Raw genomic sequence first — 14,322 nt, 5'->3', positions numbered from 1 at the left:
AAAGTGGCCCTGGACTTTGTCACAGATCTGCCCAGCTCGCGAGGCAAAACAGCGGTACTCGTGGTCGTAGACCTGTTCACCAAGATGGCGCACTTCATTCCTTGCGCGAAGGTGGCCACAGCGGAACAGACAGCCAAGCTGTTCATAGATCACGTGTTCAAGGTTCACGGCTTACCGCGGTCCATCCTGTCCGACCGGGGTCGCCAATTCATCTTGAGCTTCTGGCAGAAGCTGCTGGGCATCCTGAACATCAAGATCAACTTAGCGTTGGCATGATGCCCGCAGACCAACGGACAAGCGGAGAGGGTCAACGCCATCATGCAGCAGTACCTGCGATGCTACGCGAATCAGCAGCCCTCGACCTGGGTGGACTACCTACCGCTGGCCGAGTTTGCCTACAACAACACGAAGCACGTGTCCACGGGGGTGACACCGTTCTTCGCCAACAATGGACGGCATCCCAGAACCTTCCCGGGATTAGAGAAAGTGGGGGAGGGGGAGACACAGGGAGCAGAGGCCTGGGCAGCAGAATTACGGGAGGTACACGAGCAGCTCCGAAGGCACTTAGAACTAGCAAAACACGCATACAAGGTGCAGGCAGACAGGCACAGGAGAGTCGGGGAAGACATCCAGGTGGGGGACTGGGTCTGGTTAGCAGCCCAGGCAGTGCCGGCCAGGACGTTAGCTAAGAAGAAGCTCAGACACAAACAGCTAGGGCCTTACCAAGTCGAGGCACAAATCAATCTGGTAGCCTTCCGGTTGACACTCCCGGAGGGCTCCAGAATGCACCCGGTCTTTCATAGATCAGTGCTCACACCCTACAAGGAACCCCACAGGTTTCAGGCGCCAGGGAACGCACCAGACCCACCCCGCAAATCGCCAACGGGGGGGGGGGGGTCGCCGAGAGCGGCGCCACTCAACGAGGTCACGGAGATTTTGGACTCGAGGTGGGGGGAAGAGGGGGTGGAATATCTCCTTGCCAGGGAAGGTACCCCGGCCAGCGCCAACAGGTGGGTACCGTACTATGCCGTGGAGGAGCACTACCTCAAAGACGAGTTTCACGCACTCTTCCCACACAGACCCATGCCGGCAGATTATTTCGACGAATATCTTTTCACACCCACACTTTCAGCCAGCACGTTCCAGGGGTTCTCATCAGATGAGGAACCAGCACCCGACACACGCTCCCCGGAGGGATCACTCTCGGAGTCTGTCACGGACCGCACGTATTGGTGGGACGATCAACCGGAGGTGGGGTGGAGCAGGGAACTGCTGAAGAGGACTTTGCAGGGAGCATCCCCCGGGGCAACGGGGGGGGGGGAGATGGACATGGACGTGTTGGGGGTGGATCTTGGGTTCGAGCACAGCTGCAGAGAGATGGAAGCAGAGGAGATCGACGTCGACGAGCCCATTACGGACCCAGCCAGCCATCTGCACACCAGGGGGGAAGGACTGTATCCCGCACTCACCCCCACAGCACTGGAGCACCCGGAACCCACACCCGAAGAGGGGGAGGGGGGAAGGGGGGGCTTCGAGGGGGGATGGATGTCAGGGGTTCAGGAGCAGAGACACAGGGGAGAGAGGAAACGGAGAGCAAAGGGGAAGAATCTGAGGGCAGCGTAGGGGAGTATGACGGTGGCCCGAGAGATTCCATGAGCTTCTCCAGCGATTCAGAAGATTCCCAGAGGGGGGCGCCGATGGCCAGGGCAAGGGGGGTGCCAGGGGGGACACACCAGAAGCAAGGGGCCAGCGGGGACTCCCAAAGCAGCAGCGGGAGATCAGGACCAGTTCCCCCACCAGAGCGGAGTGGGGGGGAAGAGTCCCATGAATCAGGGCCAGCGTCTCCTCCAGTAGGGAGAGAAGATGAGTCAGAGCTGGCCACGCCTCCATCGCAGAGTGAGGGAACGGAGGGGAAGTCAGGTCCAGCTAGCCCCCCCCGAGGGGGAAGCAGTGACAGGAGCAGTGTAACGGTCAGGAGAAAGGTTGCTGGCTGGGCGTGCGCGCCAAGTTCAAATGTACAGGCGCGCGGGACAGCAGAAAACCCGGATTGGGAGCCAGGTCCTAAAGCACGCCGGAGGCAGGGGGAAGAATCCGGGGACTCAGCATCAGAAGAGTCCAGAAAGGGCAACACCCCAGCGGACAGGCGGACCCAGAGGAGGAAAGAGCAGAGGAGGAGGTGGAGCAAGGCTAGAGTCTTAAACTGGTGTCTGGGGGGTGGAGATTCAGATGGAGCTTCAGCGGTCTAGGGTTTAAGACGTAGGGCTGCACGCCACGGCTTTGAAATCGAAACTGCGTTTCAATAAAGACTTTTGTATATAACAACGGACTGGCGTTGGTCCTTTGTGAGCTGGGACCTCGGGCAGCCCTGACATATATAACCTTGGGTAGCATCTTGACATTTTCAGCAATTCTGTTTCCATGTAAGAATGCCGTATTTATGAAAGATATGAGATATGGCTGCCAAATCCATACAAATATTTCTAAATCATTTTTCATCAGCAGGAGAAGTATCACTAGGTTTAATTTTATGGACTCCCAGGACTCCCAAGAGTTATTTGCTTGGTGGTAAAGGTAAAAACCCAAGCGACTAAGTAATTCTCCCTCAAGAATGTGCACAGACTACTATGACCTCCCCACATACATCTTGGACCAATGGCTTGCTTGCCCCCCCCATTTGTTTTTCTATGCCATTTTAAAATTATATGCAAGAGCTCTTGAGTGTGTAGAAGGGTACATTACATTACATCACAATTACCAGAGCTTAAACTCTTGCCACTTTTGCATTCTTCTGTCTCCACACAGGGAGAAGAACTGAAGCAAGGAAGTACAAAGTTATGTAGAAAAAATGTTTGATATGTCATGCCTGCTTCAGAGGGAACCATGGGATGAGGAGTGCGAGGCCCTCCAAATGTGGCTGGCCCACCATCAACTCTGACCATCCTCCAATAACATCTGCAGGGACAGGTTCCCCACAGCTGACCTACATAGTTTGTAATATACCATTCACCTTTACTCAAACATTAGACACAGTCTACTATTCCATATATGACATGGTTGAAATCATGTCACATTGAATAATTTAGCTGACATCAAGAATTAAACCTGGTCCACGTGAGATGGACCCACTCACCTGTAACCGCTTGGTGGCTTGGCCCAGAGACCTTTCAACAGCTTTAATGCCGTTTTCCAGCCTGAGACTTTGCTGTCCCTGAATATCGATTTCACCCTTCACTTTTTCAATCTTCTCTTTGACTTCTTCTTCGTTTACTTTTAACTCCTGCACTTCCCGGTGCAACGTTTCCGCCTCAAGGCCACTTTCCATGCTATGGATCTGGGCCACATATTCCTTCAGCTTGCTTTCACAGTCCAAAATCCTGTGCCTGATCTCCTGGAGCTGCTCCTTCAGTTGCTTCTCATTTTCTTGCTCGATCTGGAGTTCATTTTCCCAGAATTCCTCCTCTTCAATCTCTACCTCATTCCTTTTAATCTTCTGCTCCAGTTTGACAATTTCATCTTCCAGGCTGTAATTAAACTTGTGCTCCCAGTACTTGACTTCAGCATCATTTGAATCCAGCTGTTTCTCAATGGACTGCAGCTTCTCTGTCTGGAAATGAATCAGCTTCTTCAGCTCATCAACTGTTGCCTTGCAGTTGAGAACTTTCTGTTTGAACTCAGACTCTTTGCCTTTGCCAAAAATGTCCATTAATCCTTTTGCCCCTCCTGTGAAAGTCAACGATTTCCTTTTTGGCTCCCTTCTTTTTATCAACTTATCATTCTGAGGCCTTAACTTAGCCAGCGGAGGTAAGCTCTGGCGGTATAAAGTTCTTTCTGGTATCCGAGCAACACTGTCTGAAGTTGGCCTCTCGCTGAGAGATGGCCCAGTACGCCGCAATACTAACTGCACATCACTTGCATATTGCCCCCATTTGTTCAAGGAAATGATAGGATTCTCATGAGGTGCCAGGTGTCTCTCTGTGTCTCTCCATTTTTCTATCAAGGTATACCTTCCTGTACGGCCTAGAAAAGAAAATACAATGATGTCTGAATCTTTGGGTAAAATATCTAGAACAGTCCAGTAGAGGGTGCCATTGCACAATGAGAGTCATAGGGCAGTCAGTAAACCAGTGTTTTTTTTTTTCTAGAAAAATAGGCTGGTTCTCGCCATTAAGTTTTTACAGTAAGTGCCACACTTTTTAACAAAAAAGAGGTGCCAGTACTGCATACCATTGAGTACCCCCTGAAAAAAGGACTGAGTCAAACCATATTATCAATGTAGGCTGAACCCACATAACCACCTATTTATGGAAGCTAAGGAAAACACCATCTTTAACTGATGCACTGCAGCTGGCTTATTGGGTCACAAGTATTGTGAGCTTTTTAGCATATTGTTCCATTACAGTGGTACCTTGGTTCTCAAACTCCCAAAACCCGGAAGTAAGTGTTCTGGTTTTTGAATGTTTTTCAGAAGCTGAATGTCTGATGCGGTTGTCAGCTATTCTTTCTGGGGCACCTGCACCAATCAGAAGCTGCACAATGGTTTTCGAACATTTCGGAAGTCAAACGGACTCCTGGAATGGATTAAGTTTGGCACTTTTGTTTTTGCTATTTATTTTGCTCTTTTTGTTTTTGAGGCTCTTTCGGTTAATTTGTTTTTTGCGATTGTGTGGGAACCCAGTTCAGCTACTGATTGATTGACTGACTGTGTGACTGCGGAAATGGATAAAAGCCCCCCATCCAAACGATGACTATCATCAATGCAGGTAAGAAAATAATAGTACAGTACATTGATTATTGCTTTCATTTTATGGGTCAATGGTATCATTAGATAGTAAAATTCATGTTAAATTTCTGCTTTAGGGGTTGTTTTTAAAAGTCTGGAACAGATTAATCCGTTTTGCATTACTTTCTATGGGAAAGCACGCCTTGGTTTTGGAACGCTTTGGTTTTGGAACAGACTTCCAGAACGGATTACATTTGAGAACCATGGGAACACTGTACTTTTTAAACTGACCACCCCACTTGAGCTATGACAATCTTCATAAAAATTGAAGAGGGTTGGAAATGCAAGCTTAATAATGAACAGAGCATGAATTTGGAGCCAAAAATACTGTGGGTTATTTGTAGTGGGGCAGTTCATTGCTTTCTAGTGGCATGTCCCATTTACGTTTGAACTCCTGATAGTAACCAACTGCCATGGATAGCAGCTGAAATGTATATGAAACAAACATAGAAAGAGGAATACATATAAGCACTAAAGGAAAAGTGCACGGGTGCAGGTGCAATGAAATACGTTTTTTTTCACAGCAGGGCTAAGATAAGGTTACCAGATTTTTTTCAGTGAATCCAGGGACACTTTTAAACTTTCTACTAAATAGATGGATTTTGTCAGGGGGCTGATTTGTTGAAACGGGGACATCTGTATCACATACAAATACCATCTGTAGAATACCAGCAAATGTGGTGGTAACTACTGTTACTACTAGTAAGATTACTATTAGGAAAATACCCTATTATATATTCAATATTTTACTGTTATTAGATCCTATAGGGCCTGTTTTTATGGTTCTGCATTGTATGAACTCATCTTGGTCTCAATGTTGCAGTGTGCTTTTTACTGTTAAATTCTCACATTCCAGTAGCTAAGCAAACTCTAAGCTGCTGTGTTAACTAGAATGTGCGAGATTACCCATAAAGAATGTGGAACTGTTATTTCCTGTTGGTCTTGGTAGGTGTTGTACTAACACTGAAGATAATTAAGTTACGTGAGAGGATTTTATATATAAAAAAAGATTACTTCCAAGTATCAAAAATATTTACATAACAAGAAATGACTTGAAAATATAGAACACATGCAAAAAACAACCACCATAGCTGTAATAAGCACAAGTACATTTCAAAAGCGTTATAAGAATTTTAAGATGCTGGAAATGGCCTTTCTTGGAGAAGTCTTACCCAATGATTTCTCTGACTTGTCCCAATGGAGAAGAAGAAAAGCCTTCCTGATACAAGTCATAGAGATTAAGATGGCTGAACCCAACACTGACTTTTCTGCCTAATGTTTATACCCTGAAACTTATGAACATTGCTAGTAATATCCAACTTAAAAGGCTCTCAGATAATCAGGAACAATTGAGTTATTTAGTTTCAGGTTATGAAATATTGTGTGATTATATTAACCAGTTTGAACTGGGAAAAGAAGAACATAGAGCATCACGTAAACATATGCTGGAATGGAAAACTATTATTTATGAAACAAAGCAATGTAAAGAAATAATAATTGAGATTTGATTTGACAGTGAGACTGCTTTGTACTGAAGTGTTTTCCTTCTTGGCTCTTAAATTTATGATAAAATTAGAAAGATAGCAAACTAAGACTGTAAACACTCAAAGATAGGTCTGCTCTGAATTAGTAGTGCCAATACTATTTATTCTATACAGTGGTACCTCAGGTTACATACGCTTCAGGTTACAGACTCCACTAACCCAGAAATAATACCTTGGGTTAAGAACTTTGCTTCAGGATGAGAACAGAAATAGTGCTCCGGCGGCACAGCAGCAGCAGGAGGCCCCATTAGCTAAAGTGGTGCTTCAGGTTAAGTCTAGAGTATATATGCTCACAATAACACTTTATGAGGCCGACACTGAATTGTGTTTTAATATTTATTGGAATTGCAAAATATTGGCTGTTAAGGGTTATTATGATGTATGGTGCCATGCATCATTATGTATTGTTTGTTTGTTCTTACCAGAGAACAATTGCAACCTATACATTATTTGTTAATATTAATAATCTAACTGAATCTAACAATTAATCTAACAATAAACCTAACTGAAATTATTGAGCCACATGCAGAGCCAAGATGTAGACTGGAATCAGCATACAGTTTGGGAAGCTAAAACATCTATTTGTGGGTTGCAATGAACAATGTCCTTGTGGGAAAAAGCAGCCTATCCTGGTAAGGTAAAGGGACCCCTGACCAGTAGGTCCAGTCGTGGCCCACTCTGGGGTTGTGGTGCTCATCTCGCTTCACAGGCCGAGGGAGCCAGCGTACAGCTTCCAGGTCTTGTGGCCAGCATGACTAACCCACTTCTGGCGAACCAGAGCAGCACACGGAAACACCATTTACCTTCCCGCCGGAGCAGTACCTATTTATCTACTTGCACTTTGACATGCTTTCGAACTGCTAGGTTGGCAGGAGCAGGGACCGAGCAACGGGAGCTCACCCCATCGCGGGGATTCGAACCACCGACCTTCTGATCAGCAAGCCCTAGGCTCTGTGGTTTAACCCACATGTGGTAAATGCAGCCTATCCTGGCAATTTAAGCATCTCTTTAAAAATTAAGGAGGGAAACAATAAAGCAGCGTTGGTGATGTTCGGGGGGTGGGGTGGGGAAACTATGATCCAACACAGTTAATTAAGGTCCAGAGCTTTTAGACTATTTAATAATGCTATTAAAGACTTCTTGTGCCAGCCAGAGAGAGATTTAACTGTAAGCTGTGTTTCAAATCAAGCCAACTGCTTAGCGTAGTCTGCAATTTCAGGTTGGTTTGCTGTTAAAAACTATTACAGTGCTAAAACCAAAAAATGAAGAAAAACAAGGGGTAACACCTACATTTGCAAAATAATCAAGAACTTAAGTAAAGTGCAGAACAAATAAGCAGCTGTTCATGACTGGGATTATAGTTTGAGAGCTTTGAGTTTTCATAAGAAACTTGTTTCTACTTTGCAGAATTAAATAATTAGAGCTGGTCTATAAGTGACATTCACCATAGATTCAGGTCATTTCCTTCCCCACGCAGTCCCAAGTCCTACTGCACTCCCTTTGGTAGTGATTTTGCACAACTCTGCCATTTCTTCTGATGGTTATAAACATGCTAAGTCTCCAAATCTATGCATGGTTATTAATATTCATGGTAAGCAATACATGAAAAAGCTTTGAAAATACCATGGTTTCACGATAGCTTTCCTCTTTTCTAGTTCTGTAGTGGCTCAATGTGCTTTTGAAACCACTGTGTTGGGACTGCTGAGATGTGTGAACTGCAGCTAAATTAGCTGAAACACTGGATGCAGGAGTGAAAGTCGCAACAGTGGCAGCTCAGAGTTCTTGGACACTATAATAATAATAATAATAATAATAATAATAATAATAATAATTTATTTATACCCCACCCATCTGGCTTATGAAGAGAAGATCAACACTGGTGAGGACTCATCATCGAGCCTATCTAGTGGCAGAGAAGACTGCAAAGAAGGACTACTTTGCTGCCCCCACTGCATCCTGATTGTGCCGTCCAGCAGAGCTTTACCGGGTAGTGTGGGGCATGTTACAGTCTGGCCTGAAGGAGGTGGAAGAAACAACAGCAGCTTGCTGTGACTTGTTTGCAAAACATTTTGAAGAAAAATTCACTTGCATCCATTGGGATACACTGGGATCTCGCATCCGCTGTTACAGTGTATGAATCTCATGGGGCCTAGTCCTGTTTTGTTGGATGAATTTCAGTTGGTAAGGCTTGAGAATGCGGACAAGGTGCTTAGATCAGTCAGGACAACCACATGCATCCCGGACCCTTGCCTCTCGTGGCTGATAAATGCTAGCAGGATCCGCCATGCGCCGACAGAAGCAACAAAACAAGAAGAATAGGAGCGCACGGATCCCATCTGGAGATCTTTTCTCCACTGCCGCTTGCATTCCTTGTCGTTCTGCAATGGCACCCCATGCTGGGAGTGTGCACTGAAAACGGAAAAGCCAGCAAACGAACTCAGCTTGCGCACGCAACAGAATGTGTTGCGCAGCGCCCATGTTACAGGGCGCTACGGGCGCTGTGCGCGCAGCCGAAACAGTTAGCTGCCATGCAGAGGGGGGAGTGGGAGGCAGCAGGCGGACAGCGTGGAGACTGTGCCATGTGACATTTTGTCCCCCCTCAGCATGGAACCCACACCCACCTTCGTACACCCCTGTGTGTGGGGCGCTGGCACCCCTGTTGGTTGGCGCTGTGAGTCCCTGCGTCCCGCAAGCATTCTAAAGGTAAACATTTCCTTAAAAAAGGGGTTCCCCCCCCTAAGAAAAGGTTGACAACTCTGGGCAACCTAGGGGCGCTAGGCGGATCTTTGATAACAGAAGGATGAGGAAGTTTTTCTTCTCCTAAGGGTTTGCACTTACAAGTCTTCTGGATTCTTCTTCCTATGAAAGTCTACCATGACCAAATTGACTTTGAGCATATTTGCAACTCTGTTCCATTTCTTCTTTTCATTTCATTTTGGTCTGTCAAGTTGCTGCTGTTGCTTAAAAGGTTGCAGTTCTCTCTCAGTCACAAGGCTTGAAATAGCAGTTTGGTAAGGATACACAAAAGTAAATTTACTCCATCCCTTCTAAAAGTTTTATCAAGGAGGAAAAGGGGGAAACTGTTCATTTAACTACCACACCACAGACACGAGTTCTTAGCTGATATACAGTTCAGAATAAAATCTGTATGTAAAACTAAGAATGCACAGTAAATGATGTTTTAGCACTTAACCCTGAATAATGTAGCCTCAGATATCAGATGTTTCCTCCCTCATTTTCTATTTATTTGGTGAAAGTAGAAAGAATGTAAGAGACTTGACACCATGATACACCATTAAAAATGTTCGCAACTCTCCCCCTTACTATGCAAAATTCCTATAATTCTCATGTAAGTATTACAAAGCATTACCTAAGGATTTCAAAGTGAAAACAGTCGAAGTATTTCATATGCAAATTTCAGAAAGCTTATCAGAATAGCTATTTGAATTTTGTCTGAATCTGCACAGCGTGAAACAGGATTTTAAGCACAAATTCCCATTAAAACAGAGATACTGACATATTTTAAATCACATTATGGACACAGCAGCTTGAATGCTGCAAAGACTTCCATAGGTAAAAAAGGTACACAAATACATATCCAATTTATGTTAGAATAGATATGAAAATTAAATTGTTCAGGATGCATAACCTGATAGCACTCATTCTCTCTGGAGGAAGATATATTAATGAAATTAAATTCTAGATTTAAATCCCTCCACCCAAATCTCTTCTTAAAAAGATTGATAAAAGAAAAAGAAATTGCAAAATTAAACAGCTACTTTCAGCCAATTAGTGTAGCAGTGGTAATAGGTTCACAATAGCAAAGGAATTGAAAGTCTCATTTGTCAGTGTGGGAATATTAATAGTAAATAGAGCTTCAAGGATCATAATCTGCAGCACACAGAATACAGGAAGAGAATGTGAAAGAATCCTGGCTTAGTGTTTATTTGAACCAAGGATTCTGATTTAAAATGAACTTTATAAGTTTCATTAACAAGCCATCTTCAAATCGTAGGCTAGGAATATGGTTTGCTAAACTATCTAGAGTTTCACCTAAAGCAGGGTTCCTCGTTTGAACAAAATAAAAAAACTAGGATTCTTTTAAAGTAAAATAAATCAAAGTCCTCTTCACGACCCCAAGGGAGAGGAGAGGAAAAGTGCTGTATTTTTCGCTCTATAAGACGCACCAGACCATAAGACGCACCTAATTTTTGGAGGAGGAAAACAAGAAAAAAAATATTCAGAATCCCAGAAGCCAGAACAGCAAGAGGGATCTGGCTTCTGGGATAGCCTCTTGCTGTTCTGGCTTATGGGATAGCCGCGTGCAGCCTCTCCCGGGCAAGGTGCCCTTCTCCCTCCTCGGGGAAAAGCCCCCAAGAACCGCACACGTGCGCCACGCGGCTCTTTAAAGGGAGCGCTGAGCGGAGCCTCCCGCCTGCATTCGCTCCATAAGACGCACACACATTTCCCCTTACTTTTTAGGAGGGGAAAAGTGCGTCTTATGGAGCGAAAAATACGGTACATGTGAAAGAAGAAAGAGGTTGTTCAGTTTCCAGTAAGTGTAAGCAAAGTGTATATAAAGTGGCCACTGACACAGTGTCCTTTCTCTTGGCAGATCAAGATGAGCAGGTGACAGCAAAGGTTGCAAGGTTTTTAGCTGGGGCAATTAGAATAAGATCCACTATTTAACTAATTTGATTCAAAACCCTAAAATGTATTTTACATAATTGACTTTTTATTTCTATTCTTTGTATATCGTATTGTTGTTTTATTGCTATGGCTGATGGCTGATGCAAATAAAGAGTCATTCATTCATTCAAAATGGTCAGAACTCATTGGTGACTGAATCTTAAATTCTAGGAAGCTTCTTATCCATTGCAATCCAAGTGCAAATCTATAGTAAGAAGTCCCATAGAAGAAATCCTCTTATAAGGAAACCAACCTTTCTCTTGGCAGTGGAGGCCAAGGAGAAGAGAACATGGTGCTTTATGAAAGGTAATGTATCAAGTGGGGAACCTGTGGCCCTCCAGATGCTGCTGCACTGCAACTCCCATCACTCTGACCGTTGGTGATGCTGGCTGGGTCTGACATCTGGAGGACCAAAGGTTCCCCACCCCTACAGCAGATTAACGTATACCCTTCAAAGCCTTGCAATGTACACTCCAGTGGCCTCTGCTCAACTTCCATGTACCCCATTAGAGGGATGATAATAAAGGGAAACATCTTGAATCAAAGTTTGGTTTTGGTGCTTCAAGTATATACTGAAGCAACAAGTTGCTTGCATTATTGAAGAGTCAAACAAATGGGTTTTAGCAAAAGTGACAGCACTGGAAAACTTCCAAGAATGTTCATTTGTTCAATCATGTCAAGTCAACAGAATCAGGATCCGTGGAGAAGCAGCAAATGGGCAGGGACCTTTTCAAGCTTTCCTCAATAGCCATGTGGTAAGAAAATACAGAAGTCATTGAAGTGCAAGCATACCTGAACAGTTGTCTTCAACAGAAAAAGTGCCCCCAGCCCCCACAACACAGACTCATCTATGCACATGGAGCACAAGGAGATTATTTCACTTACCTATTGCCTGAGCAAGAGCTATAACAACTTCCTGGCAAGTTGTAATTTCTGTGACACCACAAACGATCCTCTGGACTCCATCCACCCATACTTTCAGCTCCATGATTTACCAGGTCAACAGCCATGGATGCAATTGAGATGACAAGTCACGTTTACAGCTATGCCAGATAGTGTCAACATACTGGTGGGAATTATCTGGAAAATAAAATAAAAACTCTGCTTATGATGGCCTAGAGAGACAAAAGGACTTCTCTCCTAGGTTAAACAATTTATATTTAAAATGAAATGTAACTGGTAAAAAAAAGGAAAAGAAATGTAAGTAGTAAAACTTCCATTATTCAACGAAGTTTATCTTTTGAAGGCAGCACTTTCTATCCTCCTCCCTTCAAAACAACAGAAAGGGTAATTAACTCATTTTATTATTTGATTAGGTATACATTCCTATTACTAAAGATGAAGCAACATATAAGGCTTAAAGTAAGACATGCTATTGCATAATTTAAAAAAGCAAGATTTCTCTATATTTATACAGTTTTTGAAATTAACCTCCATTTACAATTTGCTTCTAAAAAGGCCAAATTTCATTTTGTTATCGCAACAAAAAATATGACTAGAAATTAGTTCCATTATTTTTACAACATAACCATTGTCAGCACTTGTTCAGTTATTTATTAGGCCTCATATGAGTATGGACAGACCTTTAACATGTCTAGGATCCTTCCTGAGATAGTCTAATTCAGCTTGATTTTGCAGAACTTTCAAGCACTATGAATGACATACAGTGTCTACCACAACAGTCTTCTAGTTGCAAGAAAGGCAAATTCAGGACCAATTAAGCAGCTATGCTACCTTAGGTTTTCCCATGTTTATAAAATAGGACACACGTATTATAATACAGAAGTGACCCAGAACAATCCATCTGCATATCACTGGGTGAAATGTACCCCTATCCATTTATTTATTATATTAGCATCTTGACTTTTTTGTTTGTACCTCATTTGCCTGGGATGCCCATGGAAACAAACACGGCTTTTAAAGAGCCTTACATATGCTGAGGGCCTTCTGGCGGTTCCCTTGCTGCAAGAAGCCAAGTTACAGGGAACCAGGCAGAGGGCCTTCTCGGTGGTGGCACCCACCCTGTGGAACCCCCTCCCATCAGATGTCAAGGAAATAAACTACTACCTGACTATTAGAAAACATCTGAAGACAGCCCTGTTTAGGGAAGTTTTTAATGTTTGATGTTTTATTGTGTGTTTAATATTTTGTTGGAAGCCGCCCAGATGGTGGGGCATGAATGAATGAATGAATAAATAAATAAATAAAAGTTGGGATCTAAGAGAAACGGAAGTCCTACAGGTTCAAGGACATTTTGCATTCACACTTCTTAAGCAGCTTTCCAGGTCATTCATGTGAAAAACTGCTTTTGAAATTAACCTTTAAATCACTAGTCAGTAAGACTTGATTTAAATCATTTTTTTTACAGAAAGACTAGTCTTGCTGGTATAATCTTAATATTTACAACCAGATGAATGTTTCATTTTTGGAATAATAAATTTTCAGAGTAGTTTTTACAGTTATATCAAAATTACTGATTTGGTTATACTATTAGAAATACATTGACAGATAATTATGAAATTATTGTGAGGTTTAATAAGTTAACTGTTTATATTTGGACAACTTTTCTACTGTACTTTATTGGAAGGAGAAAAATAATCGTTTTCTTTATAACAATTTAACCAATTTATTTAACTAAAACAATAACATTATAGCATACGTATCCATGTTTGTTAACTGATGTTAAACAATTTTTTATTTTTAAAAAAACTTTAGACTGAGTTTTAGCACACATGAAAAACTTAAAACAAATCCTTATTTCCTGAGGAATAGCCTTTGGACTATAATGTAACTTAAATAGAAAACTATCTTTAGATTTTCCCTTCAAAAGCTTTTTATTTTAGAAATCCAATTTAAATTTTTAAAAATCCAATTTAAATTTTTAAAAATCCAATTTAAATTTCTAAAAATCCAATTTAAATTTCTAAAAAATCTGATCATTGATTTTTATCCACCCTGGTCTACAGCCGTTTTGTGATATGGGAGAAGCACAAATTGCTTAAAAGAAGTCAATTTCCCTGGGCATAATTGCCAATCTCTTGGTCATATATGAAGCAGGTCTTTGGATTGTAGCCATAAACTAGACTTCTTAAAACACGCGTTAGCACCAGAGATTAATCTACAGTGATTTCCACACAGTAGTTAAAAAGGAAAGAAATGTATTTGCTTTATTTTTAAAATATTTTAAAAAATAATTTATTTACAACATAGTCCACAACAACTCATACATACAAACAAACCCACCACCACTGACAATTTAATTATAAAATTTAAACTCCTATCCCCTTACATAAAGAAAACAAACATAAA

The 14,322-nt window shown here is 42.6% G+C and overlaps 2 protein-coding genes across 6 annotated transcripts in view; one reads left to right on the top strand and one right to left on the bottom strand.

Moving 5' to 3' along the window:
* LOC307225466 (uncharacterized protein) overlaps positions 1-14,322 on the top strand; it is a 223,859-nt gene that overhangs the window by 61,544 nt on the left and 147,993 nt on the right. The window lies entirely within an intron of this gene.
* The window catches only part of RASSF8 (Ras association domain family member 8), a 124,816-nt gene that overhangs the window by 11,077 nt on the left and 99,417 nt on the right, over positions 1-14,322 (bottom strand). For all 5 annotated transcript variants that reach the window (XM_079993320.1, XM_079993319.1, XM_079993318.1 and 2 more), the window contains 2 exons: positions 11,899-12,093; positions 3,131-4,017 (listed from right to left, as the gene is read on the bottom strand). In XM_079993320.1, the coding sequence (XP_079849446.1) occupies positions 3,131-4,017; positions 11,899-12,001 (990 nt within the window). In that variant the 5' untranslated portion in view covers positions 12,002-12,093. The remainder of the gene's footprint in view (positions 1-3,130; positions 4,018-11,898; positions 12,094-14,322) is intronic.

This window comes from Podarcis cretensis, assembly GCF_951804945.1.
Source record: "Podarcis cretensis genome assembly, chromosome: 10".
Lineage (NCBI taxonomy): Eukaryota > Metazoa > Chordata > Lepidosauria > Squamata > Lacertidae > Podarcis > Podarcis cretensis.
This window is presented reverse-complemented; position numbering and strand designations above follow the sequence as displayed.